The sequence below is a fragment of the Sinohyriopsis cumingii genome, chromosome 8 (assembly GCF_028554795.1).
Source record: "Sinohyriopsis cumingii isolate HCF-2022 chromosome 8, ASM2855479v2, whole genome shotgun sequence".
NCBI classification, from domain to species: domain Eukaryota; kingdom Metazoa; phylum Mollusca; class Bivalvia; order Unionida; family Unionidae; genus Sinohyriopsis; species Sinohyriopsis cumingii.
This window is the reverse complement of record NC_142968.1, coordinates 115,354,634-115,372,653: the sequence shown is the minus strand read 5'-3', so window position 1 is coordinate 115,372,653 and position 18,020 is coordinate 115,354,634. Positions and strand designations below refer to the sequence as shown.

General features: G+C 35.6%; 1 protein-coding gene across 2 annotated transcripts; it reads right to left on the bottom strand.

Moving 5' to 3' along the window:
• Positions 1–2,230: 2,230 nt before the first annotated feature.
• LOC149794439 (uncharacterized) lies at positions 2,231–13,777 on the bottom strand. Of its 2 annotated transcripts, none has more exons than XM_089968679.1 (5): positions 13,614–13,777; positions 7,951–8,074; positions 7,446–7,606; positions 5,530–5,745; positions 2,231–4,409 (listed from the first exon to the last, which is right to left on the bottom strand). In XM_089968679.1, the coding sequence occupies exons 1-5, from the start codon at positions 13,660–13,662 to the stop codon at positions 3,961–3,963; spliced, it is 999 nt and encodes a 332-aa protein (XP_089824805.1). In that variant the 5' UTR covers positions 13,663–13,777; the 3' UTR covers positions 2,231–3,960. The 2 variants fall into 2 exon arrangements, with proteins under 2 accessions (XP_089824805.1, XP_089824804.1); XM_089968678.1 differs by having other exon boundaries at positions 7,951–8,164; positions 13,614–13,776.
• Between the last annotated feature and the right edge of the window lie 4,243 nt (positions 13,778–18,020).

The window sequence follows — 18,020 nt, the reverse complement described above, 5'->3', positions numbered from 1 at the left end:
TTCTGGTACTATGGATGTGGATCTTGTCAGCACTTCACTAATTTTGATCAGGTCACTGATTTTAGGGTTAATTACGTAGGGAAGACTTTATACACATTTCAAATCAGAATTACTTATCATACATTTCTGAGTGGCCGAGTGGTCTAACGCGCTCTCCGTTACAGATCACTGCCATCTCACCTCTGTCTGCGTAGGTTCGAGTCTCGGATTCGGCCAATGTGGGTATGTGAGAAAGCATGCGAGTAGCTTCTCGAGGGTTGGTGGTTCTTTCCGGGGATTTCCCGGGTTCTTCCTCCACCATTAATACTGGCCGCCATGTATAGCCTATCGTGTGCTGAAAAATGGCGTTAAACACTACAACAACAACATCATACATTTCTGAGAATTGGTACATTTTGATCAATGACCGAAGTGTGAACACGTATCAAACTGGACAAACCTGCATGAAGTTTCCAATCCATAGAGACTTAACCCTTGGGTCATAATAAAACCCACCATTGCGACCTCGACCCTAGAACCATGTATACACATATTGGGCACGAAAACACAATTGTATTCATGCAGCTGACAATGACCACATGCTAAGGTTTTACCAACAAGGGACATAGCTTCTGGACCCATTCTTTATAGCTATTTAGATCACCACTATAAAAATCCCTATATTAGGCATACAACATTTTTATACATGCAGCTACCACTGGTCGCGTGGTTCACTCTTACCCTCCAGACAATTTAAACCTGGGTAATGGTTTGAAAACTGTGAGATTAACATTCTATAAGTATGTATATACTCACTGACCATAAAAAACGCACATGCCAACAGCCATTAACCAATGGGACACTTCATATGCTAAGAGAAAACCCACGCGACTCAAACTTTTGGTTATAGGTCTAAATGATGCATCGTGTTACAGACAAGTGTATTATTTCGTAATATCACTATTTCTTAATGGTAGGATGCTTGAATTGCCAAGTTTTACAATTACCATGAACGTAAGTGCATAATTGGCTGGGCAGCACTGTTAATCTGCCGATACGTTTTTGTATTCTTTGCAATGTATTGTGTCTTTTGGCAAATGAGCAATGATATGATCAGATGGAGATCATTGCAACCGAGAACGGATTGTTTTTCCTCATCACAACAGATTTTGGTACAGTGGCAATGTCTTCATTTGAAAAGAAATAACTCAGTCAGTTACAATAAAGATATAGCATTATCAAAGTATGCCATAATTCTGTCTACGGTTTATGTGCCTGTTTTGGTCCTTGCACCCTAAATGTTGGCAACTTAACTTCAAATGAGTAAATCAGGAACTACATTGTAATTAATTGTAATTATTCTACGTTCTGATGTGTACTTTGAAGTCATATGACCCAAATAGATGGTGTAATAACCCAACGGGCAAATGCATCTTCATTTCTACCTATGGTCTAAAATATACATTGCGCAAACTTCAGTAACATTGACCACCACAAGCATTACCCTACAACGTGTAATCTCGCCACAGCTGGGAAACAGTGGGGCATAAAATTTATACTCAGCACGTGGGTTATTTCAGTTTTTTTTTTTAGTTTATTGTTTTATGCAATATAGAAGAACAGGTTTGATATATACTGCATATATTCGAGACTACATTAATAAAGTTTGTTCTAAGAGTTTTATACCAGTGAGTGAATAACTTAGGTTATAAAAGGACATGCTGCAACGCTCAAAAAGCCTTTATTCCACAGTTCTTATAAAACTCTGACCATCATATGTTACTCTCATTAACGCATATATCAGCTTGATATTTCTGGAACACTGTGTGTATAAGAGTGAATAATATGGCACCACATTGCCTTCCAAACATTTGATCGTATTATATTCTGTCAGTTTCATTGATTTATTTGATGTGAATAAACAATTTTACTGCCAGCTGATGTGCACGCTTCTTCCTAAACAATAGAATAAAAGAAAAAAGAGAAAAACCTTTTGACTTAGTAAAGTTATTGTGTAACAATTGTTATCTTTCTGGTGACATACGTTACCAGTGCGCGCTATGATCTCCACCAATCTGGAATCTAACTCGGTGATTCTCGTGAGACGTACAAACAGTAAGAAATAGAATGAGTAATACATGACAGCAGGCTTCTATACTGTAATATTTTGAATATGTGAATAGGTTAAAAAAAATCTGTCAAACAGTTCATTTGTATTTGTGAAACATTAACAAAAGCGAATAACTTAACATATTATCATCTTATTTTATTTCTGTATTTCGATTTTCAATGACAGAACGATGGAAGTTCGAAGTCTTTTCCACTTTACATCTTTTATCTTTATAGTTTTTATTTAAAAGAGTCAATAGAAACTGGCAAGAATGTCCATCTATAAATCTTTAATTTGTCAAGTTTCAGAGACTGAAGGTGATTTATCCAACGTTGCAGTCTCAAACTCGATCAAGTTTGCTCTTTTTGCTGATGTATCAACCGTGTGCTGTATTACTTAGGAAAATAAGTGTCTGCAATAAGTAATATATATATATATATATATATATATATATATATATATATATATATATATATATATATATATATATATATATATAGTTACGTTTAGGCTCCTACAAAGCGCGAGTAGAAAAGTAGAAGACATCAAGCTTTGTAAAATTTAACAAATTATTTATTTCCCTAAAAAAACAAGGTAAAAGTGAAACAGGAGCATACGGTTTTACGAATCAGATCCAAAAGAAATCCAAGAATAATCCAAGAATTAAAAAAGAAGTCCAGTAATAAAAAGTCCTAATGAAACTGAGTTCAAATCCCGATGAAATCCAAAATGGAAGGCGATGACGTATGATGTGGCCAGCGTCGTACTGATGTGTCAACAGTTATTTGTTGAATCACAGAAAATAATAGTCCAGTATTTGAATTCTGTGTAAATTTCGATAACTGTCCTTGTCCAATAATTAATTTAGAGCATTAATATTTCCATGGAAACATAATCTCTTGGAATCCAAATAAATTGAAGAAAACAAAATAATTAGCACAAAAAAACTGGTCACAACATAAAACACTTGGACGTCTCCAGTGTTAAGGCACAGAAAGACTATTGTTTCTCAAAACATCAAAATTAAGTCTAAGTAAGACGCAAAGCAGATGCCCGGATGTGAACCAGTCCACTGGAAAAACCTAACTGATAAATGTTATTTGTCACGTATTCCAAGTATGGCCTAAATTTCACTTTAGATTCTTACTCTGAGAAAGAATTTTAAAAAATTAAAGTTGTTTACTTCAACTCTCACTGATTTATGAATCAATGTCAGGAACTAGTTCAGCATTAGATACAACGTTTCTATTATTATTTGTTTACGAAAAACAGTCAGGTCAGACTGAACTGAATTTCTGGACAATGTCTAATCCAGTAAATAAAGTTACATTAAAATAGCATGCAATGGAATAAAAAAAAATTAATACTGACAAACAAGCAATTAAATTAAATCAAATCTAGATATATACATATATATATATATATATATATATATATATATATATATATATATATATATATATATATATATATATGCATTTCAAAATGAAGATGGCATTCTATCCACATTGAGATTGTTAATTAGTATGACGTTTTGCACGAATTCTACATATAAATACAGACAAGAAATTTTTTCATTCTTTATTTCTTGTCCATGACAATATATTGGACAGTATACCTCCAACAGCAATTTTTTATTATATGTTTTCTTAGAACCACTGCATATGATTATACGACTTCAAAACTTAAGATTGTTGACTGCATAATTCATGTTAAAATTACGTGCATTTTATGTAATGTTCTCAATAAGACTGTAAATAGTTGACAACAGTAAATTCAATTAAACTATTAAGAACAATACGAGTGTTATTTGAGATACGGCAAACTGAATTGTATCGGTGTCGATATAGTCTCTTTTGACTACGTGATTATCACCTCAGAAGAAGAAAAAAGGCTACAAAAACAATAAATACACCGACAAAAATCACAGTGATATTGTCGTATGCACCCAGATAGACCCTCAACTTTCCAGCCATCACTCTAAGAAACTTGTATGTTTGGAACCAGAGTTGTTGCAAGCGCGTTAATTCGCCTATCGGTTCGTGTTCTGCTTTAGGAATGGACATACTACGAAGAAGTTTCAGGAGCTGATTGTTAAGAGAAACACCCATTTCGTCCCATTGGCACAGATTGTCTGCGGAAGAATTGGGGAATCCGACGCTGTCACACCAGTTTGCTACTTTAAAGAGCTTGTAGCCTTTAAAACCATGGAAACCAAATGAGCTGGCAATGTCGTTTTCGACGGATTTGAGGGTCTCCTCCGATACTTCACCACTTTTAACCTTGTCAAAATTTGTCAGTACTACAAACAGGTCCACGTCTGTAAAATATGATATTTTATGATATTTCGGAATGTAAATATTAATATTCCGTTTCCTTGTATTGAGTTGTTTAATGCGATACCGTTATACTAGATAATCTATTAAAATGAACAAGAACTCAAGAATAAGTCAAATCTTTATACTATATTAAATAATGTTTCCCATTCACCATATATCCTTCCAGGTGTATCTTCAATCTGATTAAAATCAGATCTCTTTTGTCCCACGTGAAAATTTGATAGCGACCGCATAGTGGTTATTTTCCGGTGGATTTTGAATTAGCCAATGGAAACGCAGCTTTCAGACATTTTAAAGTGAATAAAATCGTTCGGCACACACTGATGCTCTTAAGCCATACTGCACACTCTTCCAAGCACAGATTTCATCTGATTGGCAGATAACATTAGCTATCATAGTAATAACAAAGGTCACCAGCACATGATCCTAAACGGTTGCGGTCAGGTCTTCACGTAGGACAGTGGAGATCTGATTATAATCAGATTGGGTGTCAGTTTGAACAGGCGTTTGCTATATAACTTAATTTTAGGAAATATTTAAAAAGAGTTGCTTACTCGCGATTAAAGGCCACAGCCAGTTTAAAAGATTTAAACAGTGGCGCTACCACAAACATTCGACATTGACTTCATCATATCTTTTATAATCTCTATACCTTGATATTGCCAATCCTAACTTCAGTGTCCGCATACGCTACTTCTTTGTAATTAAAATTAGTGACACGTTCGTTCTTGACAGCAATAATTCAGAATTAGTGCATTTGCTTCATGAGAGAATATTTTATATAATCACTGCATTGCAAAATGATGGTAAATGATTTTGATGTATTTTATACTAGATTTCACATACTAACAACCTGAACACTGACAGATAGATATTAATATTCTTAGCATTAATACATTACGCCATAAATTTTACATATAATAATATGCATGTATATACAATTTATAAATCATTCCTTAAATGTTTTTACTGTAAAGACCTCAGCAAGAAAGGGTATTTCTTTAATCGCGACTATTAAAATACTATTCAATAAATTACATTCTAACATCTGAGATTTCACATTCAGCAAGACCGAAGAGAAAGTTCGGTAATAATTCTTACCAACAGGACTAAGTGTATCCTTTGGTTTCACGACTTCTAGTACGCATGCAATCAACTCCTTTGGAACAGTCGTCACTGCAACATTGTGCACGAAAATAATGACATCTGTCTTCCATTCCTCCTTGGAGTTCCTGTACCAAGTTGATAAACATCCCACGCCATAGTCTGTTTGTTGTTTGAATAAGCCAGTTACCTGGATACCCGGTTTAAGGTAACCTGGAGATAGTTTTCAGATGAAATAATTGGTGAAAGAATGGTAGGACACAAGGGAGAAATACGATTAGGATTTTATACGTATCTTTAACAATTGTTCAATCATATCTCTACGATGTCTGTAGTGTGGTATTTTAAGGGTTGTCTAGTACTGGAGTATCATGCCGCAGACATAAAGCATAATGTCCCACCCAGGCACATTATCCTGACACCTGGTTGACCAGTACTAACATTAACTCTTAATGCTGAGGCGGACTTTCTAACCACTAGACCACTGGACTGGAGCAGTCAGGATACAAGGGAGAAAATATGCATATGCATAAATATCACGTTGACTGGATAAAAATTGTACTACTTATTCACAAATTTAATAATTTCATTCACTTAACTATCAATACAAAGAGAATGTGCAAGTGTTGCTTTTCAAAGTATATGCGGCGCCAGCAAGCCTAAAGTTCCATATACTTTGACTTCAGTTTATAAAGTTTTAAAGATAGTATTTCAAACATCATCCTTTTGGAATGTGAGCAACCTTCATTAGACAGGATTGCGCAAAGTTTATTAATGCTCGCCATATGGGGCCCTCTCTATTGCAAATAGATCAGTTGTTCTTCTCCTTAGAAGCGACCGCTCTGTGGCCTACGTGGTTAGAGTGTCCGCCTCGGATGCGGGAGATCGTGGGCTCAAACCCCATCCGTGTCATACCAACGACTTCCAAAAATGGTACTAGCAGTTACCTCGCTTGGCGCTCAACATTAAGAGGTTAGTGTTAGGACTGGTTGGCCTGGTGTCAGGATAATGTGACTGGGTGGGACATCATGCTATATGTCTGCGGCATGATGCCCCAGTGCTAGACAACACTATAAACTGCCACACTACAGACATCGTAGCGATATGAGTGAAAAATTGTTAAAGCTACGTTAAAAATCCAAATCCACATTCTCCTTTGAAGAAAAATAGTTTTTAAAAATGACCATGTAAACTTAAATGTATCATTTTCCATCCGTACGCAAAGTTGTGGCTAAGTATTGCCTAATGTTTGCGGCTAAATCAAATTTTACAATATATTTACAACTGTGAGAGTCTGAAGATGTGGACTTTTATTTATGCACTTAAACACCTTGAAGCAAAATTGTTCTGTGGCTAGTAGTGTGGAGAATATTGCATAAGACGGCACGTACTGATCCGATAAGGGTAAGTCGAACATTCATACATCTGGTATTGAGTCCACTGTTAAACACTGAGCCACCGAGACTCTGCAAGATATTTAGGTGCTTTTGTTTAGTCGGGACATGATTTCCGTGTTTTGGTTTCACAGTTTTATACCATAAGTTTCTTTTTGGGTAATGATATCATTGGTTAAAAAGTCTTGTCAATTATTTAACAAAAATAATTTTCTCTGCCCATGATATTATGGTTATTTGGTGGGAGAAAATGAAGATGGGAAAGAATATACCTATATAATAATGTTTTGATAACTATGAAAATGAATTCCAAACAAATCCAGTTTTAATAAAACTTTCTTCTATAAATAAGGTACATACGTTATTGGGAAAAAGTAACGGTTTTTGAGGCACACATTTCGATCTCTGCCATCATTTTTGTCTCATAATGTTAAATCGATCAGACCAGGTGTAAATTTTGCTTTGCTTTTAAATATTAAGTAGACCTTCAAAAATAATCGACCAAGGTGTTATACTTACCAAACACCTTAAGTGATAAAACTTCCTTTATTTCCGGCGTGTTTTGATCTGAAAGTCCTATAAAATCGTCCACGTTTGGTAGATATGGATGAATGTTGCGAGCGGTCTCCTTATTTGGTGAGACTTTCAAGTGATCTTCTGTCAGCCCAAAATGATTGTATCTTAAATGGAAAAGGAAACGTCGAATGATAGAGCGATTCATCTGAGATTTTTGCCATAATATAGCTTGTTGGAATATACAATGGCATATTTAGAATCGAGAAAATATGCACATTTACTTTTTTTGTTGCTTGATTGTTATGCATATTTTCAATACACATGTAATGATGACAACGTACAGCAGTTGTTCGAATGGATAAATTAGTTTTCTCGCTTCTTACACTACACTAAATGATCTTTTTCAATTAATGAATTATTTAGATTCATAAATTGCTCTCCGTTCTTTTGTTTGCAAAACTTTTCAAACATACTGTATCTCAAGCTTATATCTCCATGAATGTCGTACCTTGGTGTTGCATACGTATGTGTTTGTTGTACGCCCTGCCCCACACTTGCTACAGGAAGATGTTCCCCATGAATAAGAGTCGCAAGGCTGTTGATGAGCGATGATTTACCGGCAGAGGGTAGGCCTACAAGCAGAATATTCTTCACTTTTTTCTGGCTTCTTAGATTGATAATTGTTTCATCCAGTAATTGAACATTTAATTCTCGAATTTGTGCTGGAAAAAAAAATTATAAAAATTTCTCTATGACAGTAAGCCGTACAACATTAAAGCTGACGTATAATTTAAACTTTACCGTAATGGTAGAATTTCGATTTTCTTCAGCTGATACGCATTCATTACTGTAACATGGAAAGTATAGAGATGATGGGGAAGGACTGGAAACGAAAAGGTGAAGGAAGGAAGAAGCAGAGGAAATTAGAAGCCAAAGGAAGAGCTACTACAAATTAAATTTTGATGCGGAGTTGAAGGACACTTTTTTCGAAGTTAATGATACATCAATATAGATATAGCCGTTATTTATTAAAACCATGGCAGGAAAAAATATTGTGGAAAATAATTATTGGGAAGAAGAAAGATACATAATGGTCATCTTAAAAGAACAAGGGAAAGTGAGAGAGCGACTACACTCATGCTCGCACCATAAAATTAAGGAGGAGAGGACAATTTTTAAAAGTCTGGTGGAACCCGTACTAAACTAATGTACAAACAGATATAAACGTTAGACAAGACGAGCGACAGCCAATACTGAGACCTCAGAGCGGAGGTCGTTCACAAACCGTTTTGAGGGGATAAGGGATGGGAACTCACCCAACACACAACTGTCTGGAGGGAGGGGTGTACTGAACTTAGACCCCAAGACATAAAGCTTGGTCCAATATGGAAAAGATAAAGAACCTCCATATCATTACTGACTCTTAAAATAGTGCGATAACGCCTTTAGGTACGGATAACGTTTGGAGGGGACATCTCGGAAGTTCTAACCGCCTCTATATGCTGGGAAAGACAAAGAGTTGCCCACAAACAAAACTTAGTACACGTCTTCTGTTCTGACAAGGGTTTTATACTAAAACTTGGTCTTTTGTGACAGATTAAGTCGATAAATAATGTATTTCTGTGTGTCTGTTATTCTCAAACAGGAAACAATGATTTCTTGACTTAAGCAAGTAATCGGGTACTGTGACGCGCCTATCATTCTCAAAGCAGAAACAGACTCTTATACAAGAGGAAGTCAAACAGACCAACGTCAAGGTGCAAAACTACTCAAATTATTTTTGGTGCAAGTGTTAATTAATAAATTGAGGCTTACCATACCAAAATAAATGTGCCGGACCACTTGTACAATTAAACTAAATATGTACTATATCGAAAATAATAGGCGATGGTAAGTCTAAATTGATTCGTTTTCCACACCGATAATTAGGGAATGGTGCATCATAGCGTAGTTAACTGTATTATGAGTTCATTTCCTTTACATATTATGAGTTCTCAGTGACCTAGCAAATTCGAGTGTCTTATTCTTCACTGAGACATTTCGGGTTCAAATCAAATTATATTTTTCTTTAATTATTGAGCTTAGGATGGTTGAACACTGTTCCTGTAAATTATAACTAAGATTCACAAATACAATTCTTTGACATTTGGTCTGAAACATCTTTGTAGTCTTCTAGGGTGAAAATAGTATTAGCGCTCTCTTATATACACTTCAATATACTCTTGCCAGGGTCAAATACAAATCGACCGTTCGAATCACCTCGGTGTGTTCAAGACCAGCTCGAAACCAGCTTGGAATCGTTGCATTAGCAAGTGAAAACGTCCTTTTGCCGACTATGTTTCCAAGCGATAAAAACACGTAGGTATTGTTACTGCAACAATGGAGTATATCACGCCTACCAGTCCATTCAAATAAAAATCTCTGACAGTTATATCAACCAATTTTCAATTTTGACTTTACTAAGAAGATAATGATCCTGACTGTTATTCCTCAAAGTCGCGCTTTTCTGTACAACAATTCTTAGAGGAATGTGGGGCGAATAGTTCCTGGCATAAAACTACGGAAGGGACAATCACTGGATATATGAATATTTCCCACGAAGATTTCTACGATCGTACAGTAAATATCCACAATTAAAGAAGGCAAATGGCTAGAAGATTCATTGTGAGGGCCTAGCGCGCAGATATGATAAGTGTGGACAATGCCGCCTTGTCGAGTATTTACACTTCACGAAAACAACTATAATATAATAACTGTAATGTATATCCAAAGCTATCAACGAGACAAAACAATTAAGCAGAAAAACATTTTGGAGATGAAATTACCAAGAAAACATTTTAACTTAACTCTATAATTGCAAACACATGCCTTGTCCTGGATGCTATTTGCGAAATCATCGCGGCGACCACTGTTGACCTTTTTGGACACACGATACTAATTATATAGAAATATGGGAACCAGCCTGGACATGGGTGATCCTAAAATAGAGTATATATAGGTTGGGCTGGCCAGGATTGGTTAATAATGTAAGTTATGTTTTAGGAAAAAGAATGTTTTGAGAGCTTTTCCTAGTTGTAAGTGAAATAAAATAGAGACATTGTTTTATTGAAGGAATATCAGTCCTTGAACAGTCTTGAGTTTGGAACACTCATTACTAAATTCAGCACCTGACTCTTTAGTGCGGAATTGAAAGCATATGTTTCAAACACATGCAGTTCCAGAAAATTCTGCGGCTCATATCCTTTCCTCTACATAGATGTGACATCCAGGTTTCCTCTATACTGATGAATATAGGTTTGATCATGAACACTCAGAAATTGTAAGTTATTGAATTTTTAATTTCATGGTGTTTCCATAGGTTTACTATGGGAACTGAATTAGTATCCTGAGTCCTATAGACAGCCACAGCAAAACAGTGACTCCACATATGCAAGTGCAATTAACTTTACATTAAATGTAATCATATGGTTCTATTTGTGGATAACAAGCAAAATTAATACATTTTGTAAACCACAGAGTAGCTTTCAGTGGGATGTTAAACACAGATTCAGATATATCAACTGTTGCCAAGAAGGGGGGAGGGGAACAGTGTGTGGATTTTACTATGTGAGGTGGAGTGTTTTGCACTTTGGTTTATATCTAAGCAATACATGCATAAAATTTATACAATTTACCATTTATAGACTAATTGTAGTAAGCAATATGATATTTCATAGTTGTGTTTTGAAACATAATGCTTCATATATGATCACTTAGGTCTCTTCCACCATGCTTAATGGTGATGACCTCTCATGAATTTGCATCCCCCTAGTTTCTTTCAGTGAATGTTTTGAATGTTCGTATTTTGCATTTTAATGGACTTATGTCAACCGTACTTTAGTTTTAAATTATTTGTCTTCTGGGATGAATTTTAGGTAATTTTTTTCATTTAAATCTCTTTTTCTGTAATAATGCATGTACATGGAGATTGTCACCTTGACCTTTTACTCATTAGCTTCATAATATGACAAGGCTGGTAATATATTTCAGTATTAAATTGACGAGAGATAAATGGTGATATTAAAAAAGATGACTCTTATTAGACAGCTTTATTTTAACTTTTTTCTGATTTTGTTAAATAAAGCTAAAATATTTACATGTTGCCCGAAATGCACAATTGCTCTTTATGTGAACATGAACTTGCAATATAATTTAATATTCACTTACGTAATCTTTGACAAGCAGAACTATGCACATTGCTTACTTATGTTTTAAACTACTATTCCTATGGCTGCCCAGAAAACCAAGGGTGGATATAGGACACACGATACTAATTATATGGAAAAATGGGAACCAGCGTGGAAATGGGTGAACATAAAATAGAGAATATATGGGTTAGGTTGGCCAGGATTGGTTAGTGATGTAAGTTATGTTTTAGGAAAAAGAATCGTTTGAAGCTTATCCTAGTTGTAAGTGAAAAAATTGAGACATTGTTTTATTGATGGAATTTCAGTCCTTTAACAGTCTTGAGTTTGGAACACTCATTGCTAAAATTAGCACCTGATTCTTTGATGCGGAATTGAAAGCACATGTTTCAAACACATGCAGGTTTAGAAAATTCCGCTGCTCATATAATTTCCTCTACACAGAAGCTGACATCCAGGTTTCATCTATACTGATAAATATAGGTTTGATCATGAGCAATCAGAAGTTTTAAGTTATTGAATTTTTAATATCACGGTGTTTGCATAGGTTTACTATAGGAACTGAATTAGTATCGTGAGTCCTATAATGCTGCCTAAATTGGGTCTGCAGAAACCATCATCAGTGCACCATTCGGATTTGCAGTCCGGGTTTTATGGATAGTAACCCGTGTGGCAGGTGGCGCTTCAAGAATAGTTTTGTCCAGTTTTAAATAACTGAATAGGTGTCTACGCAGAACGTCTTTATGGAGCGCAAAGCAGTATCAATAAAATCTCTAAATTATACCCTGTGGTCATCGATGATAAAACAATCAGCATTGTGGAATTAAAGACCATGTTGGTTGATATTGAATGCCATCAACGTACCCGCGCACAGATACGACCGGGGTATTAGAAACCTACACAAGTAATTGATTTACAGGCAGTACAGATCGATTATCAGTGGAATGTGTGTATCAATATGATAATGCGGCTGCATTGATACTGGGGCGATGTGCCCCACGGTGTGTGTGAACATCGCCTGGGGACATACACGGGATGCACACGTGTATGACAAATCGTCGGTGGGCAATGGTCAGTTGGAATCTAGAAGGTGTTTATGGATTAGGAACTGAAATAGGCCGGGCGGGCTACGTCTCCTAAAACTTATCTCCACTGCTAGAACTGATCTCCCCTGTGGACTTGAATTATTTACAAATGTACAGGTAAATATATGGAATCAGATCAAAATTATTAATTAAGGTTCACGACCCACAAATGTAGTCCCAGTTTATTTTTAGAGCATTTTTTCCCTATATCATTTTTGTGGTGATACAAGTTTTAGATTTAGTCATTCTTGTTATGGATTTAAAGGTAATTGTTAATGGTTTAGAATATAAGCTTATGGTGTGGTTGTCTATATGTATTTCAGCGACAAAGCACAGTGAATAATTGGGTTTTGGTGATGATCCGGAAGGGAAATCCGTGTTTCATTGCTCATTGCTTTGTTTACAATCCAGTCTCTAAAAGAAATGCCGGTCACCCTATGAAACGTTCTTCATCGTGAAATCATCTTTGAATATATTTTAGATTAACGTTTGATCTATACTGATTTGAAGTCAGTGAAAGTTCAGTAATGTAGAGACGATATGGAAAAATGAATTGTGATCTGAATCCTGTTCAGTTGAAGCAACCTAATTCAAATTATTTAATTAGATACTACAACATGAATCACAACAGAGAGGCTTCGCTTCAACTGTTACGATAGAAACAGCTAAGAGAGAAGTAGTCTTTACCCCCACTATTGCAAGAAAAAGAATCATAATTCCAAATGTTACGACATAAATAATACAACAAACGGTGGCGCAATACCTCAAACAATCTGGCTTATAATTGTTGGAATAAACTGTTAAGTAATCTTCAGTAGAAGGGGGCATTTTTGACAATAGGCAGAAAGAGAGACAGACAGAGAGATAGACAGGGAGAGGGGGAGGGGTAGATAGTAGCATACCGATTGTTTCTGAATTCGTCGACATCATACGTTCATGTTGTGTGTCCATAGTGGGTGACTCAATGAATGAGTTTCGGTTACTTTAGTTGTTACTGTATAATGCAATCTTCTACTTTTATTTTCGATTCCAGACATTCTTGTAATTTATCATCGATTAACTGCGTGTATACAGCCCATTTAGGTCAACCAATGGAGAAGCGTGGCGTGTACTTAAGTGTAAAATTAGCCTAGACGTCACACCTAGGTTGTCTGAAATACTAAACAAAAGTTACTCAAAGAAAAACACCGCAACTCCCTGATAAAAAGTAGGCATAACAATTGTCTTTCTTCAATTTTAGTTGAAATGTACTGAGTGAGACAGAACGCATAAAGATAGTCGAGTAGCTATTGTGGCAGAGATAGAACGAACGTTTGACATTCATTTATCGTAAAAGAAGCAAGCAACATTGATATAACGCAGCAAAATAATCTCTTTTAATTTGAGTTTGTCTTCAGTAGGCGTGAGCATGAACTATTAAAAAGGTCACATTTTCTAAGATCACTTGTTGATTATTGAAAGGTGTATTCATCATACTATTCTCGGTTTAAAAACATAGAGCTGCAACAGTGTCGCACAGACTAGACTTTGCTGATTTTTTCTAAAAATCCAGCGTGATAGTTTGACTCTTAGTGTGTTTTCCTCATCCCAAGATCTATGGTTGCCATGTTTTGTCCACAAAACTCTGTCATACACTTGCAATATTAATCTATTCAACTGCTGATTATATCCTTTGAACAAACGAACCACACCCCTCTCCCTCTCTCTCTCTCTCTCTCTCTCTCTCTCTCATCCCAAGAATCTATAGTTGCCATGTTTTGTCGAGTAAACTCTGCCTGTGCGTGTCATACACTTGCAATACTAATCTTTTCAACTGCTGATTATATCCTTTGCACAAACATACCACACGCATCTCTCTCTCTCTCTCTCTTTCTCTCTCTCTCTCTCTCTCATATGCAATATGTCAAACATTAAAAACACATTCTAATTTAGAACGTATAGTGTACTTAGTCTGCTTGTCTAGTCACACAACTGATAAAATACGACACATATCCTTAGTATTTATTACATGTATATGAAGAAGTATGATTCGAAGAGTGCTGTCCCCTGTCCGCAGGTATTTTCATTACACCAGAGCGATGCCCTGATGAAGAGAAAAATTATAAGAAGTACAATATGACTTGACGCGACTGGAAGTGTCGGATACAGCCCAAAGTTCACCCTTGATGAGAGGAACGAAAAGGAGAAGTATAACATGAAGTAGGCACATTTGGTACATACGTACCCGGAGGAATCAACAAAACCTTGGAAGCTTGGCCTTTTGCAAATGACCATGATAAAAAACCTTAGAAACTGAAAATGCTTGCAAACGAACGTGTGTAAACAAAATTTGCCAAAATTAGAATATTCGAGGTAACAGATAGTAATGGAGTTTGATTCCTATGTCCGGCTAATGCTAAGTATTCATTTAAGACAGGTGACGTTTAATTCGAAGCACCTTCCCATGCATATAGCTTATGGTACCCCACCACCACCACCATATTGCACCATGCAGTGCATTATAAAAAAAAGTGTTTAGATTTTGCTTTTGATGACCGTTCTTGTTCATGTTATTTTTCCCCGAAAATGATCTTGAAAATTGTGCATTTTAATTGCAATCAATATTGTACAAAGATGATGAAGAAATATTTGCATAACTAATATGTGGAATAATTTTAAGAACACTGTGAAAGGTATTGGGATGAAGGACATTGTACGAATTACAGTGCCGAACAGCTGCTGTTAAAAGTGGGCACAACAGTCTTTGTAAGAACAGCCAATCAGGCTGTCCCAATGAATCTAATAAGTGGTGTCATTTTGGCCACACCACTTACCGGTAACGCGATGACAGAGTTTTCAGAAGTATGTAACTTTCTATCGATCTGCAAACGTCTTTTTGGACAAATAACATTCCGTTGGTATTTAAATTCGTATAGAGGGACGTGGAATGGGACGAGTAGGTTTCCACTTGTTGAAACTGAAGGATCATATTTCGTTGACGCTTGCGTGTCCTTCTCATGATGAGTGTGCCATACAAACACCCACATCTACATATCTTAGCATTTGAATTTAACTCTTTGTGTGCACATTTATAATCATCCTTTTTAAATATGGTCTCCGGTATCATTTCTAATAATGATCTTACATCTGTCTTTGTTCACTTGTGTGCCCTGTGTATTTTGTGTTTGAATTTTTTTAAATCTAAAAACAAAAAGAACGATTGTCTCTTTTATGCACATGTAGCTACTGTGTTTTGTGTTATTTGGGGAAATAAGTATGTGCTATTTATATGCATGTCAAAATAAAGAATGCATTCTACTCACATTCTCAGTATTATGTACATTCTTTCAATATACGGTTTCACAAAAGTATTCAATTAATAAATATACAGAGCAAGAACAAGTTCATTTTTTAGTCTTATTGATAGTAAATTGGAATTATCTCCTACATACACATTTCAAAACACTTTCAAATACAACTGTGTCTAATTTTATGACTTAAAATCTTAAGACTGTTGACTGAATAATTAATTTTCTAATTGTATTTTATGGAATGGCTGTAAATAGTAAACAACAAGAATACTGGACCATTAAGAGGAACATATTTGTCATTTGTGTCACATACAGCGGAACTGAACTGTATCGGCAGTGATAGTGTTTCACTAAATGACTCTTATCTAATGAGAAGAAAACAAACTAACACAAAAATAAATACACAGAAAACAACCACAATGATAGTATTCGTTGCAGTAATGTAGCCCTGCATTCCGAGAAACCTTTTTATAGCGAGCCAAAGTTGTTGCAAGGGTGTTTTCTCATCTATCGACCCGTGTTCAGCTTTGGAATGGAGACATTGCGAAAACGTTTCAGCAGCTGATTGTTAAGAGACTCGCCAGTTTTACCCATTCGCAGAGATTGTCTGCAGCACAATTCGGAATCCAAAAGTGTCACACTAGCTAGCTATTTTCAAGAGTTTGTATCTTTACAAGCATGGATGCAAAATGAGCCAGCACTGTCGTTATCGATGAATTCGACGGTCTCCTTTGATATCTCACCCTTCATAACCTTGCCAAAATTTGTCAAAAATACAAACAGGTCCAATTCTGTATAAAAAAAATTATAATATGTTTGAACGAAAATATTCGTATTTTATTTCATTTGTATTGAGACGTGTAATGCGATACCGTTTTATCATCTGTTATTTTGACGTGAACCGCAACGCGAGAACAAAATACAGTGTCATAATAGATTAAATGATGTTCCCATACCCATCATATTCTTTGAGGTGTCTTGATAAACATTGATTCCCTGTGGCTGTAAAGATATAATGGTGTTTTTGTTTACTCGAGATATGATTTCCGTAATTTCATTTTAGTTTGTTACCAAAAGCTTCTTTTTTGTTTTACTCCATCATTGTCTTTATAAGTTTATTTTTATGTTAACAAATATTTGTACTGTCCAGGATATATGGTAATCTGGAAGAAGAAAAAGAATAAAGGAAAGAATAAATATATGCAATGACATGTTGATAGCTATTAAAGTGTATTTTAACCAAACTCCTTTTCATAAACCATTTTTTTTTTACAAATAAGGTACATACACACACACAAACACACACACACACACACACATGATTTGAAAACTTTTTCATTTGTTATGCGGAAGGTCGCGGCTGAGTCATACAAAAGACATAACAAAATGGTACTAACAGCTGCCTCGCTTGGCGCTCAGCATTAAAAGGTTAGTGTTAGGACTAGTCGGCCTGGTGTCAGGATAATGTGACTGGGTGGGACATGATGCCCCAGTGCTATACATCACTATAAACTGCCACACTGCAGACGTCGTAGCGATGTGACTGAACAATTGATAAAGCTAAGTTATGAATCCAAGTATCTTACATACGCACATACACAAATATTTGTTATGTATATTTAATATTTATTTTTTACAGGTTTCTGCCCATCATTACATGATATGTACATTTACTTTGTACTAGGTGGGTGACCTTGGTCAGTAATTGAATGTAGAGAAGTATCTGACCACTCACATCTTTTTGTTGTTGTTGTAAACGACATATATAGCTAATACTTGTCTATGATTTTAGTTTATATATCAAGATTATTATTATTTATAGGTAACCATGTTTACTTGAATCTGAGTTTAGAACATTGGTATTCCCATCAGAAAAAAACCTGGTCTGCCAGCTCTTCCCTAGATAGCTTGGAAAAAATTAAGTAAACAGACCTGACCCTGTTTATGAATTTGATGGAACATTCCATTAAGATAACATATTTTCAGAAAATGCTAATTGCGACATAGCTAAGCTGGGGA